This window comes from Centroberyx affinis, unplaced genomic scaffold (genome assembly GCF_046629955.1).
Source record: "Centroberyx affinis isolate AG114_WGS23_722 - 3 ecotype Tasmania unplaced genomic scaffold, CSIRO-AGI_Caff_v1 ptg001253l_1, whole genome shotgun sequence".
Taxonomy (NCBI): Eukaryota; Metazoa; Chordata; class Actinopteri; order Beryciformes; family Berycidae; genus Centroberyx; species Centroberyx affinis.
This window is the reverse complement of record NW_027279764.1, coordinates 282,322-304,248: the sequence shown is the minus strand read 5'-3', so window position 1 is coordinate 304,248 and position 21,927 is coordinate 282,322. Positions and strand designations below refer to the sequence as shown.

Sequence of the window (21,927 nt, the reverse complement as noted above, 5' to 3'; positions counted from 1 at the left end):
ACTTTAATGCTGCCTTCACTTGTTACGATTGGTGCGTAGATGAACGGGCCAGAAAATACGGCAAAATCGGGATTTTCTATGATATCCTAGTTTCCGAGGTGTTGCGTCCAGGGGGAAAGGCGCATGGATGCCTTGTCTACAAAAAGTTATTTTGTTTCAGAGTCCATTTTTGTTATTATTTCCGAGCAAAAGCATTTGAATGCAGGACAAGTCCTATGTAAAACTGCCAATCTCGGAAGCAGGATCTTACGAGGAGCACCTGAAGGCATCAAACCTGCTCTGAAGCAGTGAGCAGCGGACGCTAGATGTCCTACCTTCACCTCTCCTTTCCCCGGCTTGGTGCTAACAGTGGCAGTGCGCTTCGCAGCTGGTTGCGTGCGGGCTGGAGTCGCCATGGTGTTGGTTGATTAAACTCGAGTTTAACGACGTTCAATCGAGTTCAGTCGAGCCGTCTCTCTACTTCTGCCTCGCCTCCCCTGGGAGAACCAGACAGCTTCCAGATACAAGAAGCTGCTGTCGTAATGTTAGCGCGTCACAACAAGTGACACATTGCTCTTTACATCGTCACAGTCAGACTAGATACACACTGGGGTTCCCGAACACGTTCGTGTCAAGCAAAGGCTTTATACCACAGACTCCCATTAAACCTTTATAAAGGTTTTGTCCCGTGTACACCCAGTGCATAAGATTGTTGTCGTCTCTACCACTGGAGGGCAGATGACAATGGAGTGAGTGAAAGATCTGATCAGAATATTCATCCTTTACACACTCTCTTATTATTGCGCTAACTTCTAATGAATCAGGATTGAACTAATCCTCATTTTGCTGGGGAACCCCTGGAACCCTTTCAAGGTCCCTTGGGGTCCCTGGACCCCAGTTTGGGAACCACTGCACAGTAAAGTAAAGGTTGAACTCACAGCTAAGTGGAAAAATATATAAAGAAAACTTCCATAATAAAGCGATTTAATGGATTATTGCCATAGCAAACAATCTTTCTTTCATCTGAAGCCTTCAAATAAAGAGGATACATGTTTAAAAAATAAAACCCCTGTTTATTCAAAAACAGTAGAAATTGTGTATATTCTTTCCATATAGAATTACTCAAAACTGGCATTTTTATTTACACAAAGTTCAGGCACTTGAGACAATTCGGCAGATAGCCAGGCACATTCCAGCATTTATGAACAATGACATTATGTACAAAACAGGCAGAAGACTGAGTGAGTTCTGCAGACATTGGCTCCCCTGAGGAGGCAGAGAGGAGCCCAGCATACAGTGCTGCAGCTGGATTACACATCATGCAGCTCAGCGGCCCCTCTGGATAGCAGTCAGCTGCAGCTGGGGTGATCACTGGGGCAGATGGGTAATGGAGTTCTGAGCAGAAAGGGCAGCCATCAGTGGGGTTTTACAGAGGGGATACCTGGGGGCTGCCTCCTGGAGAAGAGACAGATCGTGGTTATTGATATTACAGAATAGGGTCCAACATAATACTGTTCACACATGCAAGAACCCACACACGCACTACACTCCCTTGAATGCAATTGTCTTTTAATGGCTGAGAGCATTGCAGCCATGCAAGAGAGGCCTGTGGTGAAAGGTTTGACAAGTTGCAAAAACTATTGCATGGCTGAGACTTGGTATTGGCTGAGGAGATGGATGGAGACTGGATGGGTAAGGGAGCAGAGTAGATCCACACAAAGGGGCAGGGTTAAGCAGGAAAAAATACTCTACCAGGGCACACACTCATCCCCCGCTCATAGATTTCCATCAGTGCAATGGTGAACAAATCTTTTTTTTGTATTTGCCATAATGCTAGCCATGTTGATTTTTACCTTGTTGATTGCCTGTATCCACTGTCAACACACTGCACAATGGTAAGAATAAATATGTAAGACACAAGAAGAAATTGACAGCATCAAAAGTAAATTAGCTGTGCTCCACAAGTACTCCGATGGTCCATGTGTGGATCTATAGGGGGAAGGAGTTGGGGGGATAGGGAGAAAGAGAGAGAGACAGAGAGAGAGAGCGAGAGCGGGAAGGAGTTAGGGAAAGAGGGATAAGGTGTGACGGAAGGAGTTAGGAAAAGAAAGAGAGAGACTGTATGCGGGGAAAGGCCCTAAAGAACCGTTGGAGAGCACAGAGGAAATGAGGCAGAGAGAAAAAGGAGAGACAGGCCAAAAGCAGGGGAGGCACCAATGAAAGGGGAGAAGTGAAGAAAAGTACAAGAAAGGAGTGGGGGGAAAAAAAGAACAGAAAGATATTGCATGAGGGAAAATGGGGAAGGCAATAAAACAAATGCATGCTAGGAGAAAGAAAGAAAGGGGGATGAAGGAGAGAGGGAGAGATGAAAACTTGGGAGAGAGAGAGAGAGAGAGAGAGAGAGAGAGAACTCAGTCTGTTGTCTCTGGCTCCAGTAGAAAGCTGTACTGAGAGAAGGCCTGTCTACTGTGGCTGATGGGAAAGAGAATATGAGAAACACATTTTCCAGCAGACCCCCACCCAGCTCAAATAACAGCCCTCGCTCCCCCTATGCCGCCGTAGCGCAAGGTTTGGTCGTGTGTGTGTGTGCGCATGTGCACGCATACATACAAGTGCATGTTTGAGTGACAGAGGACATCGTAATATAAAATGGCAGGTTTATACCAGTGGTTTTGTGCTTAGTGGCTGATCCAAAATGTGGTTTGAGAGTTACCTTGGCACACTGGGAGGGGCACGGTTGGGTTGGCCAGCGGGCTGCTGGAGGCCATCGGCACCCGGGGGAGCAGGGGGTCCGGAGCGAGAGAGCACCCGAGGAGCTGTGGGGGCAGGGCCACGAGTCACGGGCTTGGGACCGGCCCCTATCTTTTTAGGGGGGGTGGGGCTGGGCTGAGAAGTGGCCCTTACAGACAGAGAGGGGGGATAACCATGTCATATACAACAGCTGCCACCTTCAAAGTCTGTGGTTTCAGTGGTAGCCATAGGCGACAAGGTTTTGGCTATTGTGTGCATCTATGTGTCGCTGTAGTCCAACTGCGTGTGCATGTGTGTGTACCTGCAGGCCTGTATCCAGGAGGAGTCCACAGGTGGAGGCAGAGGGGTGGAGCAGGTGGAGGTGGAGATGTCTCCGATGATAGCGAGCGCCTCCTTCAGGGCAGCGTGTTTGCGTAGCACCTCCTCCCTGCGCTGCTCCTGCTCGGGTGACTCATCCATCAGCACTGAGCGTTCTCCCAGAGCGTAGAGCTGGGCCAGGAGCTCAGAACCAATGAACTCCTTCACCTACAGAGAGGGATCATAAACATCCACAGCAGCAAACAGACAGAATGACAGAAAGAAAACATAAACGTTAGATTTCGTAAACTGATACTTTGATATGTACTTTTTTTCTATGGTCTGTCTTGTCTTTTTCAATAAGTCATTTTGCCTGTTTGCCATTAGTGATTAAAATAATTGGAAAAAGCTGAAATAGTGTATCAAATTGTGTATAGTTGTGTAGTAGAGATACGGAATACAGATTCCAAGTGGCCAAGTTATGACAGAGATTAATGGAAAACAAAGTCACATCAGAGAGCGAGAGAGAGAGAGAGAGAGATAGAGACAGAGAGAGAGAGAGAGAGCAGGGTTTGCTGGGCTGAGTGAGTTTCTGGCTGGTGACAGACGAGAGAGAGAAATGTAGTAGACAGAACAAAAGGGAAAAAATGATTAAACATTTAAGAGCTTGGTGTGGCTAGCCTACGTTGTTGATCATGAGGTGCATGATGGTCTTTGGCATGAGGTCTCTGACGGTCTTGTAGATGATGTTCATGTAGGAGTCGACCAGGTTACGGATGGTCTCCACCTGGCGCTCCAGCTGGGGGTCTGTGAAGAAGCGTTCAGAAGCTCCGCTCCCCTGCCCATCCACCTGGGTGAGAGGCAGACAGAGGGAGATGGAGAGCAAGGGGAATGGTTGTGATATAAATCGCTCTTGTTTCTCTCTGTGGTGTGTAGTCTTGTGTAATGTGCTGCAGTGATTGCTGTGGTAACACGGTATCGCTGCTAATTTCACGGTAATACAGATGTCTGAAGTGATAAGGATTAGTCCCACATGTACAGTCACATCTTATGATCTTATGTCATTTGTTCTGTGCTTGTGACTAGGAGAAGTGGGGTGCAATTGCGGTAGGAACAGGGAGAGCAGGAGAGGAGAAGGAGGAAAGGGACGAGGGAGGTGAGCAGGAGTGTGGAGAAGAAAGAAAAGGGGGAGTGGGTCAGGGACGAGGGACGGAGAGCTCTGCTGATTAGAAACAGACTAGCACACACACACAGAGTGACATCATAGGCCAAGAATGCAGCGCTGAAGAGCCAACGACAGAGCGGGATCGAAGGGGTGGGGGACTCTCTCTTTCACTCTGGCAGGGGAAGAGAAAGGGGAACATGGAGAGAGGGGAAAGGGGTTACAGTCGGGGGTTTAAGGTTAACAAAGGCTAAGATTGCGTACTACATAATGTTAAGGTGCAGGCAGGTGCAGCTCCCCACAGCTAGGGTCAGGGTTGGGTTTAATTAGGTTGAGGTTTAATTAGGGGTCAGAGTACTAACGGTGACTTTCTCAGGATAGACTCCAGCCCGCAGCAGAGAAGCCTTCCAGCTGTCCACCTCCTCCTGAGAGTTACAGCCCAGCTCCAAGAACCTGTAGTCCTTATACACGTTCCTGCAATTCATTTCAATACTGTTAGAGGCTTCCAAAAACTACATTTCCTAGCCAGCAAAAACTTTCCACAATACTGAATATTCAGAGTAATATACACATAAGGCAGCTCAAACGAATACACCAAGCTTTTGGGAGAGACTAACAGCCTCTGACCTTTTAGTAATAAAAAGCTAATAGTGTTTTTTTATTATATGGCTTGTGGATTCATAAATTTTAAAAACAAAATATCATTAAGTCAATATAGCTTATGTACCCATGATTTATTTTTGTGACAATTTCAGGTGAGCAACCATGCATTCAGTGTTTTTTACTGTACACAGACTCCTTTAACCCACTGGGTTCACTTCCTATGGAAAAAAAACAAGTCTTGCTCCAAGTCTTGCTCCAGGAAGACAGATCTTCCAACAGCCAAAGAAGTCCCTATTAGTTCAAAACGATGTGTTATTTTTGTATAATTTTTTTGTGTACATTTTACCAGTCTCCTGCACAACACTGCCAGACGTAGCCACATATTTAAAATGAATTTGCATTTAGCTTTAGAGCTGCTAGAAGATCTAATTTCCTTACATTTGAGATAATGCTTGTCACCTATGATCACTTAACATAGTGTATGCTTAACATGAAGTATCAGAGCAAACAATCTACCAGAGACATATGAATGATTTTGGTGTTTATGTTCCCAACACTTAAAGGGGAAATCTCCCCAAAATTCAGCATATTCCTTTAAACATAGTATGGTATACAATCCCAAAAAATGCAAAAGCAAATGGAATAATTTACTGCTAAATGTAAAAGCCACTGAGACACACACATGCACACACACACATGCACACCAGACAGCGAGAGACACATGCACACACACACACACACAAAATGAAAACCATTTATTTCTCCTCATTCGGCTGCGCTCCACTCAACCTCCCTTCTTCACTACGGCTTCTCCTTTCATCACTCATCTATTCTCTCCTTGTTCATCATTCCCTAGCTCTTCTCTCCCTCTATCTCTCCTCTCACTTCCTTCTTCTCACCATACCAGCTCTCTACTTTGGCTGTCGGAGTCAGCGCAGCAAAGTGAGAAACAGGCAAGGATCTGGAGCGGGCTGGGGCCCATCTGTTAAACATTTTTCTTTAATCACTCTGTTGTTCCTCTCCTCCTTTTGTTGTTCCCTTCTCACATTCAGAACACATAGCAATAACCTCAAATACGTGAGACCTTTGCGATTCTGTGTGTGTGTGTGTGTGTGTGTGTGTGTGTGTGTGTGTGTGTGTGTGTGTGTGTGTGTGTGTGTGTGTGTGTATGTGAATGAGAGTCGGAGAAGAGAGAGGGAGAGAGAAAGAGAGAGACTAAAACACAACTGTAACAAGAGAGAGCTGTAAAGAAAGATCAAGAAATAGGCCGTCAGTCTGTGAGCTTATGGCTGGGCTAGGTTGGGTGAGGCTATTGAGTCAGGGTGCGGTGGCTAACAGACAGGGAGCCAAGCCAACAATGACAATACTAGAGTGCTATTACACTAAGGTCTACGGCTTGTAAGACCAGCACACTCACGTACGTACACCCACCAGCACACATAAAGTTGCTCTCTATGCTGAATTATAACTCGCATCAACCATTTTTTATTTCTCGCCCCCTTTGCTACCCTCTCGTCTGCTGGAGTCAGGGCCGGTGTAAGTTTTTTTTCACTCATCTTCAGGAATTTCTGCACAGAGCCCAGGCTGCTTTAGGTTTGAAGAGTTTCCTGAGGTTTTTGATTACTGTCAGACAGGGACAAAACCACTGCAATGGCTGCAACACACACACACACACACACACACACACACATGCACGCATACAAATACGCAGAGAGAGAGAAACAGAAAGAGAGTGAGAGAGAGGGAGCAGGAAAGGGGGGGCGCCATAGGACAGACTTTGACACATTCCTGGCCGATGGCTCTAATACTCTCTCTCCCGCTTTCTTTCTCCTCTCAACCCTTCCAATCCCTCTCTCTCCCTCCTTTTTGTGGTGAGTAGAGCAATTCTTTCCAAACAAGAGCAGCCTCATCTCTGATCCAAGCTCTCTGGCTTTGATTAGCTGCTTAATGAGCCTGCCGTCGGTATGCTGTGGTCTATGCACACACACAGGCCCATGCACACACATACACACACACATTGCACACATACAGACACACACACACACACACGCGAATAGAGTTTGTGTGTCCGAATGCAGCATAGCACTGAATTATAAACAAAGCCCACATGCTCTGGTACAATCAGCCAGGCTTTGGGTCAGCTCCAGCTCCTAAACACTCTCTCCCTCTCTCTCTTTCTCTTACCCTCTCACTTTAGCGCTCTCTCTTTCTCTCTCTCTGTCTCACACACATAAACCCAGCAAACCCTCAACATGCACAACCCAGCCCTGCCCTCAATAGCCTGGCACAAACTCAGAGACAGAAAAAAACTACACCCGCCCCTGTATCCACTGGATATCCTTTCAGTTCCGGTGGAAAGGTTGGATGGTCGAGGTAGAGGGAAGGGTAAAACTTCACCACGACATCCCCTCCCTTTCCTCCTCGGATATGTCCAGACAGTCATAAAATATCACGAGAACTTCAGCCAGCAGGTGAGAACGAGAGAATTCCTTTTTTCCGATGCATTCACTCACTCACTCCCTCGCTGTTTACTACTGTAATGACTAAACACACACATATACACAAACACCTCCGGGAACAGACACAAACCTGAGCTCTGTGTTGAAGATGGCAAACATGCATTTGCTGGACATGAAGCCCTTCTCCACATCTCTCAGCTTCAAGTTGTCCAGGGGAAGCATGTACTTCTTCTCCTTCTCCTGGATAAGACAATAAAAGGATAAAGGTAGACAGAGGTATGCAGGGTGAAATACTAGTTATTCATCGGGAGGTGACTCAGATGTTGACAGTAAAAAATAAAAATAAAAAAACGGCAGAGAACAGACTCATCATTTCCTGTGGGGTTTTAGCTACAATAGCTGTATGTCTGATAATAAATAAATATCAGCAAGTGCAAAGAGAAGAAACTAGCGGCCGAAAAAGGCCAGAAGAATAAACTGAAGAGGAAAAAGTGGGAGAGGGCAAAGAGAACAGGAGATGTGGAACACTTTACGAGAAAAGCATTGGAGCTCATATCAAATGGTGTGTGGGCCTACAGTCTGCCTGTCAGACTGACTCACATTAACAACCCACTAACTAGTGGAAGAGAGACAGGGGGAGAGAGCGAGAGAGAGAGAGAGAGAGAGAGAGAGAGAGAGAGAGAGAGATGGAGCGAGAGAGGCCATAAGTCTATAGTCTGTCATCACTGCAGGGACTTATGAATGACAGAGAACAGTTGGAGGAGTGGAGCGGAGAGAGTGAGGAGAACCAGACAGTATGGAGGCAGGGGAGAGAGAACCGAGGCAGGGAGGGAGGGAGGGAGGGAAGGAGAGAAGGAGCGCAAAAAAGAGGGAGAGAGGCCGGGCCCACATGTGAAAGTCATTACTCAGACTCGAGCTCTAACACAACATTTCTCCTAGAGGGAAGCCCATCCCCCTCTTCTCCTCTCTTCCCCAGCCGGCTCCCTCTTTCTACCCTTTCAGGCTGGTTTCCAGAAAGCTGCTTTGGTTACAGTTACATCCATGGAAGAGGTAGAGGAGGAGGACACCAGAGAGAGAAAGGAAAAGAAGAAAAAGAGAAATGGGATCCCTAGAAAAGAGAAATCATGCAAGCAAGGATGGAGGGCATTCACTCATTAAAAAAACTTGGATTTGCACACATGTGTGTATGCGCATGTGTGTGTGTGTACGTGCACACGCATGGTAACAGATAGAGATGCGAGTGAGCTGGTAGTACATTTTGGTCTCCCCTCTCTCAGTGCTCCCCTGAACCCTACGACTCTCTTCCTTCGTTCCTCTTTCTCTTTTTTCCAGAGGGGCCCACTTCCTGTTACAGAGGCTGAAAAAAATGACAGAACGGGATTGGCGCTCGTACAGCAACATCTGGGATCGCTTTAGAGGGAGGGGAGGAGACCGAGGAGTGTATAGGGTGTTCTGATGGGGTAGAAATAGAAAGTAGAGATGAGGCGGAGAGGAAGAGGAGGGATAGAGGACTTCTGGAGAGAGGGAGGTGATTTTTTGCTAGAGATGAGTCGGAAAGGGTGGAAAGGATGTGGAGAATGGAGAGCGGGAGAGAGAGTGTGCAGGAGAAGTGGGGAGAAACTGCAGACCACTCCAAAGTTGATTCCCCATGGGTCCCATCAACCCATATATGGCTGCTAAGTTCCTCCTACCTCTCTCTCTTTCTCTCACTCCCCTTATTTCCTCATGCCTTCCCCAAGTGAACAGGCAGATCCCTAGTTGAATGAGTGAATGTGCCACGTCAAGACTGGATACTGCGCCGGGACGCAGCCCTTCGGACGCCCGACTGATACACACCAACATCGCCGGAGGTGGGACACGCGTAGGTGTGGATGTCTGATGTGCCTGTGTGTGTGTGTGTGTGTGTGTGACCCTTCACCCTGCGACACACCGCCGAGACGGGATAAGAAAGAAGAGATCGCACAGAGGAAAGATTTTACCCGGGTTGCCGTCTCCCCTCCGCCTACGAGTAGGACTGCTAGCAAAAACCGAGAGTGGGAAAAGAGGAGAGCGGGGAGAAGAGAGAAGGAGAGAAAGGGTCCTGCTCCGTCATCCCAGTGTTCAGACTACCTGTTCAGGATCTTACTGGTGTACAGTAGTCTGCACATTGGTTAGACTGTGCAAGGAAGCGCTTCAGCAGCCTACGCTAATATCACACGCATACACACAAGACTCAGGACAACGTGAACACCTGCATGTATTCTATGCTATGGGGAATCTGGGGTCTAATATTCTCTGAAGTCTCTCGCTCGAATGTGTGCAAATGTCTTTAAATGTGCATACAGTATCACTTAACCAAATTTCATCTCCTCAAAACAGAGTGGTAAATTGTATATCAACGTACCTAAGTCAAGCATGATGGTCTCTTACTTGTAGCATTTATCAGCTAGTCAAGTGTCTTTGTGAATGGTGATTAGTGCATAAGTTCAAGGTAGAGAAGGTGTAAACTAACGACTGATTTCTTCCTCCAGAGTGCCCGTCATATTAGGACTGCGTGGAGCGTTCTGTGTTTCTGCATGTGTACTTAGGGACTGTTACCATCTGTGTGGCCTTAGTGCAGTGTGACTGGATAATTCTTGTGTTCTGCACTGCTTTGTGTATGTATATATGTATGTGTGTGTGTGTGTGTGTGTGTGTGTGTGTGTGTGTGTGTGCGTGTGTGTGTGTGTGTATTCCCAGTGGTGTCCGGGTGGTCGTGGAGAATCATACATCAGAGCTGCTGTGTCTGAGGCTGTGTCTCCTCTGCCTATAGACTAATGGATGTGAGATATGGAGCAGGCCTCACACACACATACATGCATGCACACACACACACACACACAGACACACACACACAGAGGGGAGTGTGTAGATTGAGTGTATAGACGTAAGTCGTCTGTTTTTCTTCAGGCTGCATGGTGGAGCCCTGGCAGTCAAGGGGTGAAGGAATGTATGTCTGTTCAGTGTTGTATGGAGATTAAACTCTGTAAACTATTAAGCTTCACTCTGTATATGGGGTAAAAGTAGGGCACAACTGTTGCAGTGCATTGAAGTGAGATCTAGCGCACAGCCTTAGAGATGTTAAAAAAAGTCAGAGTAAATAGAAACGAAATAGCAATCAGTGCAGGGACGAAGGAGGGATGTTGGAAGGGGAGTTGATGGAGGTGAGGGGGGAAGAAGGGAAGAGGGGCATTTGTGAGGGAGACTGCGGAGGAGTAGAGAGGGGAGAGGGGGAGTCAAGGGGGGAGGTCTGCAGTGTAGAAACAGCCATGTGGGATTTCTCTGGGCAGATCTTGGAAGCTGGTGTTTGGACAAAGCCTCAGATTTTCCAGCCAGGAATGTGCACAGTCCCAGGGAGACTGCCAACCACAGAAAGAGAGAAAGAAAGAGGGAGAGACAGAGAAGGAGAAAGAGAGAGAGAGAGAAAGAGAGAGAGAGAGAGGAAAAGGCAAGAGGTAAAGAAAGAGAAAAACGAAGGGGGGGGGGGGGGGGCAAATAGCAGTATAAAAAAAAAAGAAATGTCTGTAGAGGTAGGGAGTGTGGGAGGGGAGAGTGAGAGCGGGAACTGCAAGAGAGAAGAAGCAGAAGCTTGGCTTGGGTCTGAGGCCTCATGAAGTGTGTGTGTGTGTGTGTGTGTGTGTGTGTGTGTGTGTGTGTGTGTGTGTGCGTCTGTGTGTGATGCACTCCCATGTGGCAAGGCATGTAGATCTTATCTTCTGTGATAATATGGATGACTAACAATCCTTTCAGGCATTCAAAACATACAAACAGTCGATATATCTTCAAACATAGTGAAGAAGTGTAAGGATTATATAATGTCAAGTCCAACTGAATCAGAATTATTTTGAAAGATCCAGACTTCACAGTAGTTTTAGTACTTGCTGTGATGCGTACATGTCTCATCATAATCCGCAGACAGTCTAAGTTGATTGCTCTTATGTGGTCACCAGATATTCGCTTGCGTGGGCTTTTGTATTATTTGTCACAGATGTGCTAAGTCTGCGCGTACGTGTGTGTTGATTGGTAAATGCTTAGTAAGGGGATGAGTAGGAGAGGAAACGTATAACACTGTGTGTGTACAATATGCATGCCTGGGGCTGTGTCTGGGAACACTGTGTTCAAGTGATCCAGTGTTTATCTGAAAAGTGACCGTGTGTCTGTCTGAGTGAGTGTATATTTTTCTCCACTATTTGCATGCCAGTTTGTTTACATCAGAGTCCGCATGTGTACTGTATACTGTATATACAAGTCTGTGCACTGTGTGTGTTTGTGTGTGTATGTGTGTGTGTGTGTGTGTGTGTGTGTGCTAGTTTGGCTTGGGGCAGCTCCAGCTGTGTCAGAGTGAACCGCTCCAAATGCCTGAACTCCCAGAAGAGGAAGAAGAGGGGGAGTAAGGGGAAGAGTGAACGGAGAGAGAGGGAGGAATGGGGAGGGGGTGTCAAGAGGAATGAATGGGGGAAATGCAGGGGCTCAGTTGCAGGTCCAGGTGCCAGGAGAGAAAAGCAAGGAGAACGGTTTGCAGAAGACAGACAGACGAGACAGACAGGGATAAAGATGCTCTTTTTAGTTCTTCATAAAATGGTCAAATGACGCTCCCCTAAAGACAGGGTCAGTCTGTTTAGTTTTTGCCACAATGCGGCCTCCGAGTACTTTTAGTGGTTAGAGAGAACAACAACTGATTTGTAAAAGCTTTCTACATACTGTCATTTGTAGCAACCACTCAATTATCTCTGTCAAACAATGCAATTCAATAGTATTCAGAACAGCAGCACTGCAAATGTAACTTTATCAATCTATATGTATCTAAGTGTGTGTGTATGCAGATGCGTGTTTGCATGCATTCATTAACCATACACACATCCTGCGATGAGCTCCCCTCTTCTGATCTCACTTCCTGTACTTGGCCCTTCCCTCTTCCCATGACATGACATCAACTGTGAGCAGTGCTGTGACAGGATGAGAGTGTTGTGGTGTGTCTGCCTGTCTACACTTGCTGTGCAGACCTTCTGCTCCTGTACAGCAGGCACAGACAGGCAGACAGATGGCAGCCCCGCAGACAGACAGCTCCCTCGACTTATCAGAGCAGAGGACCACGAGGACGGCTCTTCCACCTACTTCAATAAAGCTGCAGGGACTTTGCTGAAATTGTGGCGATAATATGAACAGATGAAACTTTTCAACACCTCCCACCTTCCTTTTACTTCATTACCTCTCAGCTTATTATGCCATTTCAAGCTGAGATATGTGTGTGTTAATAAACTCTCGATGACTTACATGCTCTGCTGTGTTTTGATTTCACCATTTTCTTTTTTGTTTAGGACATAACAATGTCAGTCCATATTACAATATATAACAATTTGTAATTGAGCATGATAAGGAGCGAAGGAAAGCCATGGATAAACAACTGTGGCTATTAGATACCTATCTCCAAAACCCACGTTACCAAAGGTCAGAGCAATAAACTAGACACTCATTCAACTAGTAAAGGCCTCACCTCATCATCCTTGAACCAGGATAGGCTCTCTGCAGTAAGGATGAACCAGTACTCCCTGGCCCCACCTTTGATGATGCTGATGTTGCTTATGGTCAGCCAGCCCTTGCGGATGACCTGCACAACAGCCAAGGGTAAGAGGTCAGATGGCAAGGCTGACAGCATCAGTACAGGAGTGTGGAAACGATTTGTTAGTGGGAAGCACCAAGAAAGTCCTGATAGCATGGTATAATCCCTGTGAAGATGTGCAAAGCAGGCTGAAAACAGGCCACACAATGAGGGCAGCTCTTGCTGATGAAAATAAGAGCAAGACTCAGAAATAGCTAACACTGGAGGAAAAAAATGAGATTTTGGCAGCTTAGAGGCATGTGTGGTATATGAAGTACAGTATGTAACCATGGTGGAATCACAAAGTCATAAAGCCATTTTCGCTGCTCCACCAGTATGAGCACAGTGACATGAGTAGCCAGAGAGAATAAAACTAGAGGTAAAGGAAAGACAAACACAGTAAGCATAGAAATGACTGTAACCAAAACCATAAAAAGAGGCTGGAAGAGGTGGGGGCAAGGAAGAGAAACGTGGGCATCGGAGAGGGCAGATGTGTACAGAAACATATGTACTGTATGAATAAGGGTGGAGGAAGTATAAGACGGCATAAAGAGAGTAAGAAATGACATATGCATCTTGCCACGCTGAAGCAAAGATTCAGCCTCTGTGTATATTTATGGAGCAGTGGAACTGTGGAATGGAAAAAGTGTTGAAACACACCAGTGGGGCAGAGAGAGCACACTGTAAACAAAGTAAACTGTAATTAAGAAGTAGAGTGCTCATGACATTAGCAGTGCGACAACGGCAGATGACAAAAAACGTGATGAATGAGGCTACAGCAAGCCAGCTGTGAGTTTGCATTTCAGCAGGCGTCAGCGGCATGCCAACCCACACCCCTTTAGCTTGAATCCTGCACAGAAATATCTCCAGAAGGGGCAGCAGTGAGAGAGAAGGCTTAAAGAGATTGGTCTCCTACTATTAGACTTGATGGAGGAGCCACACCCTGGAACAGGAGAAAAACAGGAGATGAGGGAGGAAGGTTAGGATGGGGCTAGTGTGTTCTCTGCCAGGGCCTGATATAGGATTTTTGGGGTCCATATCGATGTTGATAATTTAAAAGGCAAGTTAACAATTTTCAATGTGTCTATGGGGAAACTTGTGAAAGGCACTATGAAGAGAAGACAGGAAAGCTGTTGTATTTTTTACATAATCAATGCATCAATGTCATTTCTTGTTCCATGGGCAAGTTTCCTGGAGGAATATAAAAATAAACAATGTAGGACAAAGGGACAATCCCTAGTCAATTGGTATTTATAGCTAGCTGTCTTTTTGGAAAGTATTCTTTAAATTTGTCTCTCAAATGGTAACTGTGATAAAGTGAAGAACATCTGACCTTTAAAATCGACTACAAATATATCATCATCATCATTGGTCACTATCAACCGCAACAGAATTCTTAAACACAATTGCACTGGGATTCTGTTCTTAATTATTCCGTTCCTCAAAGGTGTAGGATAAATGTTATTATGTTACACATTAATCATAAGAGATTATGCCAAAAACTGTTCAGTTTTGCTGATTGCATTCCTGTGAAAAGCCAAGATCAACTCATGGTTGCAAGGTTGGAACCTAAATCCCCTTCAGTAAAATCTGGACACAAGGAAAATCTCCAGATTATCTGCAGCTGTGAATGCTCTTCTTCATTAACATGGTTATGCATAACACATGGTACGGTGACATCAATGAAAGCAAGTCAGATGAAAATAATATGCAAGGTGAATGAATGACACATCAAAAGGGTTTAATTTATAATCATGCAGACTCAGAGTATTACACTGCAAAGAGATCCGTTTTGAGTATCTATCTAGGCCTGTGTATATGATATGACAAAAAAAGTCAACGGCAGCACACTATCATGCACAAATACATACAATTTTTTGTTTCACACAGTAGTGATAAGGACGATTCTGAATGAGGGGGAGAGGGAGGGAAAGTAGAAAATACTTCCCTGCTGCAAGCCCCAGTCTTGACTTCTGACAGATAGTACTGCATACATTTGTTGTATGCAGTGATTGTATATAGAGATATTTAAAGTCTCACCTGGTTTCCTGCCATTCCTGCTATACTTTTCTTATTGCTGTGGGGACTCTTCTGCTGAGCACTGACAGAGAGAAGGACAAAGACAGTTTATTTAGTCTGTTCATCAGTGTGACAAAGTATAGTCCGTTCATTCATATATATACTTAGTAAGGAAGTACTGGTTCAAAATTGTGAAGAGCTGTGAAGAACTCACTTAGAGAAGCCAATGAAATCCTCATGGTTGGTGTTCATGTACGCAAGCTGTATATCAATGAGCAACAAGACCTGGACAGAGCAGACATATAATAAGTGGAGAGAAAATTTACTTTACACAACCTACTTTTTCAGCAGTGTTATCCAAAACTGATTAATGAATGTAACGTCTAAATGTGTGTAAACAACCTGGTCTCTGCATATACTCTCTTGTTCCCGGATTTCTGTGGTCACAATTCTCTCGGTCTCTTCTCGCAGTTTGGGAAAGGAACTAAGCTATAAAGAAAACATACCAGACATCAGTCAAAGGACCCTTCTCACACTCTGAAATGTACAAATATGCCCACACACTCACAGAGTTATACCTTGTTGGTACACTGGCACACAGTGGTGATTAGTTCTTGAACCACCATGTCAATACATTTAATGCATGGCCCCTTTAGCTTCACTATCTGCTTTTTCACTATGGCTTCAAACGCCATGTCAGGAGTGAACAGACCTGTCCTAGAAAGAGAGAGAGGGGAGGCAGGTGGAGGAAAGGAGGAAAGTGAAAAAACGGTGGTTGGCTGCAGCAAACAATCTAAAAATATCATGATAGAAAAATGATAATGGAAAAGCATTTGACACTGTTCAAAGTGCTTTATACTACACCTGATGCCGTGGATGTTTTTGATGGCATAGGTGATCTCCCGCCGCAGCTCTGTCTCATCAAACTCAATCTGAAGACAGACAGTACATCATTAGTTAGGGATGAGCACTGAGCTGGAGAGGGGTTAGCATTACAGTTATTAATGGACACACGCATGTTACCGTCAACAGCACGCCTACATATGCGCACACAGACAAAACACACACAGAATCATACACATACCTTGACCAGTTCATAGGGGAAGCGCTCGTGGAAGATTCGGTTGATCTTAGCTCCTCCTGACAGTTCTACGGTGTCTACTTTGTCGCCTGAGCCCTCGATGAGCTTCTCAAAGTCAACTGCCAAGCGCTGAATTAACCTGGAGGGCAGAAACAGACAGATCAGGCACATACTGGAGAAAAGCTTGCATACTAACAATTGAAATGACAAATACATGGACACACACACATAAACAGAGAATGAGTGAGTGACTGACTGTAGCAGCGCCTTGGTTTTGCGTGTGGGGTCATCAGGACTATAATGTCTGTACTCCTCAGCTTCTTTGTTCAGAGCCAGGAGTTGGCTCTGCAGATGGCTACGGAAGGCTGGCAGAGTCTCCCGGATGTGATTGGTCAGTTGCTGCAAACAAACAGCATGAGGGACAATAATATGTATGCACATTTGTGTGTGTGTAACTCTATTTGTAAGCTCTAGAAGTCAGTGCAAGCATAGTATGATTACCACTATATGTGTGTGTGTGTGTGTGTGTGTGTGTGTGTGTGTGTGTGTGTGTACCTGGTTGAGGACTCTTTGTAGATGCAATGTGCCCATGCTCTCAGCCATGTGTCTGTAGGCTGGATGGGACAGGAAGAACTTTTTCTCTGCAAGCAGAGATTCTTTAATATCTTTTTTCCCATCAATGTCCTTCTGACTGCGGTTCACCACCCCTATGTAACCTGGGGAGAGGAAGGATGAGAAGGGAAAACTGAAGAGCATGTGGTCAGCATGAGAAGAAAGGGGAGCAACAAAAGAGAGGAACAATTAGAGACTCTGATCTAAAACTGAATCAATGTGTATTTTCTGAAATCTTTCCTTGGGTCTGCTTCCCAGACAGTTATTTGTTCCACTAAGACTGTAGCATACAAGGAGGAAACAAGCATGTGTGTGCAGCAGCAGAGCATGTGGTACAGAGCAGGCCAAATCCCCTCTCTTTAGGACAGCAATAGACGTAATAGCAGTGGGCTCCATATCTAATGCCTCAGCTCTCTGCTGCTACTAAGGCAGTCATGTCAATGGGCTTCCATGGCTAATGCATTAGAACTGCAGAGGAAGCATGAAGGAGGCAGCACCTGCTGGTGCTTTACCCAGTCTGTGCCCTGCCCCGGAGCTCTCTGTGTTGCCCTCTGCCTGTGTCTCTCTCTCACACGCACACACACACCACCACACACACACACACACACACACACACACATACACAGAGTTTTACTGGGCACTAGGCAGGCTGGCACCAGTCCCCCAACTCAGCTCCCACACTCAAGTCTGTAATACAAACCGATACGCTTAATAATGTGATCTCTTCTCTCTCACTCTCTCTCTCTCTCTCATACACACAAACACACACACACACACACATGCACACACATGTACACACACACACAGGTGGACAAACACACATACACACACACTACATGGCACTAGTGTGACGTAATACAAAGTGGATGGCCATCTTTCAACAATTAGCTCAGGCTAAAGAGATACAGAGAGAGAGAGAGAGAGAGAGAGAGAGAGAGAGAGAGAGAAATAGAGGGAGACAGAGAGAGATAGAAATAGAGAGAGAGAGAGAGAGAGAGAGAGAGAGAGAGAGAGAGAGAGAGAGAGAGAGAGAGAGAGAGAGAGCAGGATTTGCTGGGCTGAGAATGAGCTTCTGGCTGGTGATAACAGACACAATCATAATGTCATTCCTCTCCAGTGAGCCTCTACTGGATGTGATATGACTGGACTGCAGCTAGTTGGCTCAACACACACAAGCACACACACACATACACATGCACACGTATAGACGCACACACAAACCCAAGCAACGTACCTCTGCGCAGGGGAAGCAACCTGTTCTCTAGTATTTCCCGGGCATCTGTCCCTTCATCCATCAGGTCCAGCTTAGTGATTACGCCTATGGTGCGCTGGCCTAAAGGGGAGATGAAAAGGAGAGGACATTAATTATAAGACAAGGCTAGGAAAAACGAGGAAAGGGTAGACAGCTGTAGAAGAAGAAAGTATTGGAAGTGATTGGAATGAGAGGAGGAAGCATCATTCATACTTCAGCAGAGAATGTGGACGAAGTTGCAGTCGGTCTGCATAACTGTATCCGAATGCAAAATCTGTGGAATAGTCATGTATATCCCCAAAATGTAATTACTATAACACAGAGAACTGTTACTGCAGTTAACAGATGGTTCTTGATTTACAATGAATGGTTTGACTGGTTGCCTCCAAATGTCGTATCAAAACTCCATGCTATAAGAAATTCTATATGAAAGCAGTGCACCCATAAACATCATCATAATAATAATGTGATACTTTATTAATCCCCATAGAAGCATTCTCGTTTAGCTTGCCAAGGCCACCCTGTTGCCCTCATCATGGATTCATTTGAAGTATAAACCAAGCACAACTCCACATTCCCAGGATGTAATACAATCCCACACATTGTACAAATCCACACACACACACGACACACACACACACACACACACACACACACACAACTTACCCTGTGGGTCAACGTCTTTGGCCAGTTTGAGAGCGTCAGAGTTGGCCAGGTCAGTGTTGGCCGGTGTGACAGCCAGGATCAGACAGTTGTCCTTACAGATGAACTGCATGATCATGTCCCGTACCTGGTACTCTATGTCTGCTGGCTGGTCGCCCAGCGGCACCTTGGTGATGCCAGGCAGGTCCACAAGAGTCAGGTTCAGCACTGCAAACACACACACACACACACACACACACACATATTAACACACAGATGGATGCAGGTTATGTTATTTTCAGGGAAAGGGAATGAGTGAATGGGTAGACCATGTCACGCACGCGCACACACACACACACACACACATACACACACACACACACACACGCACACACACAGTGTTACCATGTGGTGAGTAGACCCTTAGGTTGATGGGGACAGGAGAGATGCCCTTATTGGATCCTGTGAGTCTCTGTGTCTCTGCCTCTATCTCCTGGCGGACCTCATCAAAGTCTGTGAATTTCTTCCCCTTACAATGGAGAAACTCACCATATTCTGGAAAGACACACAGTCAGCAGGGAGAAAAACCATTAGCCAAATAATGATACATTCTTCTTCAGCCACAATCATCATTTTTGGGGTTCTTTTCTATTCTAAAACTCAGTTTACCTTATAAGATAGTGCAGGTGGTTGATAAGCTTTGGGATCTACAAGCCCCTGTGTCAGTGACACAGTCAGGCCACAAGGGCACATAATGAGAGAGCAAGATTTGTAAATGATCAAGTCAAGTTTATTTGTACTTGTATTCTATTACTTTAAAGCAAGTATCTCTGAAAGCCATGTGAGAATCTTTGAGATAATGCACATGCTGTACATCCCATTGCTGCTCTACAGTTGAGGCTGAAGGGCCAAACAAAACAGAACAGCTCTGTACATTAGCTGACTGCATTCCAGCCTTGTCTCACCAATCTACTATGCAGGCTCTGGTCAGTGTTGAATGTCAGAATGTCATACTGCCATCTGGTGGCAATATATGCTGTATACAGTGACAGCTGGCTTGAAGTATGGGCTTAATAGAGAATGAGACTAGATCTAGGTTGACTCTGTGTGTGTGTGTGTGTGTGTGTGTGTGTGTGTGTGTGTCTTAGTTACCTATGCTAGCACTAATAAGCTGGAGGATTAAAGGTCTGCGAGTGACAATTCCTGAACCCCGTGGGAGGAAGTCCCTGTTGGAGAATGAAGAGAGGAAAGAATTAATAGGAAGATGAAACAAACACACATACACACACACACACACACACACAGGCAAACGCTGCCAATGCACACTTGTGCAGTGCCGCCATTGCATTTTATCAGACTGAAACATTAGCCCAACACCCCTCTGTCTTTACTACTACCATACTAACCCGTACTTATGGGTGACTAAACTGTGCAGTAACTGTGCAGTCTTAAAGAACCATTAAGTGTACAATTTACTGTCAGAAATTGGTCTAATCCTGTATTGAAATCAGTCACAAACAGTTTCACGTTAGCTGCATGTTAGTAGTAGGCTATACAGTAGTATCAGTGGTATATTATCCACAATGTCACTTAATAAGGAAGGCTAAAAACATCTTTGACATATAGTTGACACTCTCAGGTAGATTAGGACTAAAAGCAAAGCCCAGTTGTTACTGTAAAGAAATAGAATGCACAGGGTAAAAAAATAAAGGATTTTCCTTTAGAATGCTCCTTATTTCCTGTCAAAATCTGTATCAGGATGTTTGTTTCTGCTGCATCCTGCCCCTGATTAAACAGCTGACACAGTTACCAGCAGAGGGGTGTCATAACATACTATAACTGGGACAAAGAATGAAGGCAGGAGAGCAAGCATTAGCAGCCTCTTACTACAGACAGGCTACAGGGAATGCTACGCATTTTGGCCTGGAAGGCCTGCTGATGTGAACAATACATAGGTCTCCTTAGCTTAACAGAGCTCAGCTCTCTTGTCCAGGGTTAGAGGAAGCTATGAAAATTCAATTAGTCTTAAACTAAACTACTGACTTACTCATCAGCATTCCTTTCTGAGACGAGGGAACTATTCCATTCATTCAACAGCATTCGACAACTGCAATCTTGGTGTTTGTCTTACTTGAATTTAAAGTTTACCTGGTCGTTTATGTGTTAACACGGTTTCACTACCCTTAGGCCCTTAAATCTGTTAAAAGCACTTTGTATAATATTACGAATACTTTGGTGTCACTGAGAAAATAAGCATCATTTCCTTCCTTCCTGAAAAAGATACTTTTGTAGATGTAGATGTGTTTTTGTCTGACAACAGCAATATGGTCAGTATTATACAGGGCAACACAATCACAAAACCCTATTCAGCTCTGTTCTGGCTGACTTGCAGGTTAACTTAAACAGTGGTACTTCTATTTCCCTTCAGGCCATTCCCCAGTCCTTCATAGACACCTAGAGTCTAGTCTGTGAGATAAGCTGCTGTACTGGCTACTGTCATACAGACACTGCCATCTCAGGCATCCACCACTTCAGTCTTCCAAAGCTAGCCATACCAAGAGCCTGGGTGGAGACCATATAAAGAACACAGTGATTTCACTTTAGCAGAGTTTAGTTGTGTGAAGGATCTGCATCTATATACAAGTGGTTAGTTGGCTGAAGTTCTGTGTACAATTCAATGCACACAGCTGGCCTGAACATAATAAGACAGCCCCTATATCCTGGTTGCCTGCATGGCTGGCTTAGTTTTCTCAATACAAAGATTGACTGAACAGGCATTTAGCTAGGTATCTCAAATTCAAAATTTTAAGTCCCAAGTCCTAAGTGAAGTGCAGAAGTCCTAAGTGAACTGTAAAAGTCCTAAGTGAACTGTAGATATCAAGAATCACAGTTTCGACTAGTAACAATGCAATTCTAAATACATTTTATTAGAATTAGAACTAGTAGAAATTACATAATTTTGTTGTTATCTAACGTTATAATTTGAACTGACTCTAGTGATTAATGTTAAAACGGCTTGCTGTATCACCTGTGCCAATGTGGGGAAGTTGATAATGCCCCCTGTACAGATTTTATTATGTGGGTTTACCTGCCCACAAAGTTTTCCAAGACGGAGCTCTTTCCTGCACTTTGTCCGCCCACGACTGCGATCTGCGGCAGGTTGAGGCTGCAGCTGTGGCCGACGGAGCTGACGGCATCGTGAAGACGGTTGACCAGCGGGATCAACTCCTCCATCCCACGGTTGCCCATCGCAACGGAGTTGCCCTGAGGCAGGTTGGCTACCAGTCCAACAGTCAAAGCCTGTTACTGAAGTTCTACGCCAGACAAAAGGCTATCATAGTTAATAAGGGTTACTTAGAGCGATGCACACAGTTATTGAAGTTTTCTAAATCTAAAAATACGTATCTTCATGAATGCCAATGTCCGAATTTAACAGCCACTCCAACTTCAGCA

General features: G+C 45.2%; 1 protein-coding gene across 1 annotated transcript; it reads right to left on the bottom strand.

Moving 5' to 3' along the window:
- Positions 1-450: 450 nt before the first annotated feature.
- On the bottom strand, positions 451-21,726 carry dnm3a (dynamin 3a). Its single transcript, XM_071524987.1, has 21 exons — positions 21,563-21,726; positions 19,627-19,700; positions 18,880-19,029; positions 18,499-18,702; positions 17,815-17,913; positions 16,524-16,684; positions 16,225-16,367; positions 15,972-16,107; positions 15,752-15,819; positions 15,466-15,604; positions 15,290-15,376; positions 15,102-15,172; positions 14,909-14,969; positions 13,785-13,811; positions 12,764-12,877; positions 7,382-7,491; positions 4,552-4,663; positions 3,713-3,877; positions 3,032-3,255; positions 2,693-2,878; positions 451-1,434 (listed from the first exon to the last, which is right to left on the bottom strand). Exons 1-21 carry the CDS (start codon positions 21,721-21,723, stop codon positions 1,395-1,397), a joined length of 2,532 nt encoding a protein of 843 aa, XP_071381088.1. The 5' UTR covers positions 21,724-21,726; the 3' UTR covers positions 451-1,394.
- Positions 21,727-21,927: the final 201 nt, after the last annotated feature.

Coding starts and splice junctions, on each gene's coding strand:
- dnm3a (XM_071524987.1), bottom strand. CDS start 21,723: ATGGGCAACCGTGGGATGGAGGAGTTGATCCCGCTGGTCAACCGTCTT. Junction 15,173..15,289: donor AGAGTATATGCAGAGACCAG/GTTGTTTACACA, acceptor TGCTCTGTCCAG/GTCTTGTTGCTCATTGATAT. Junction 14,970..15,101: donor GATTTCATTGGCTTCTCTAA/GTGAGTTCTTCA, acceptor TCTCTCTGTCAG/TGCTCAGCAGAAGAGTCCCC.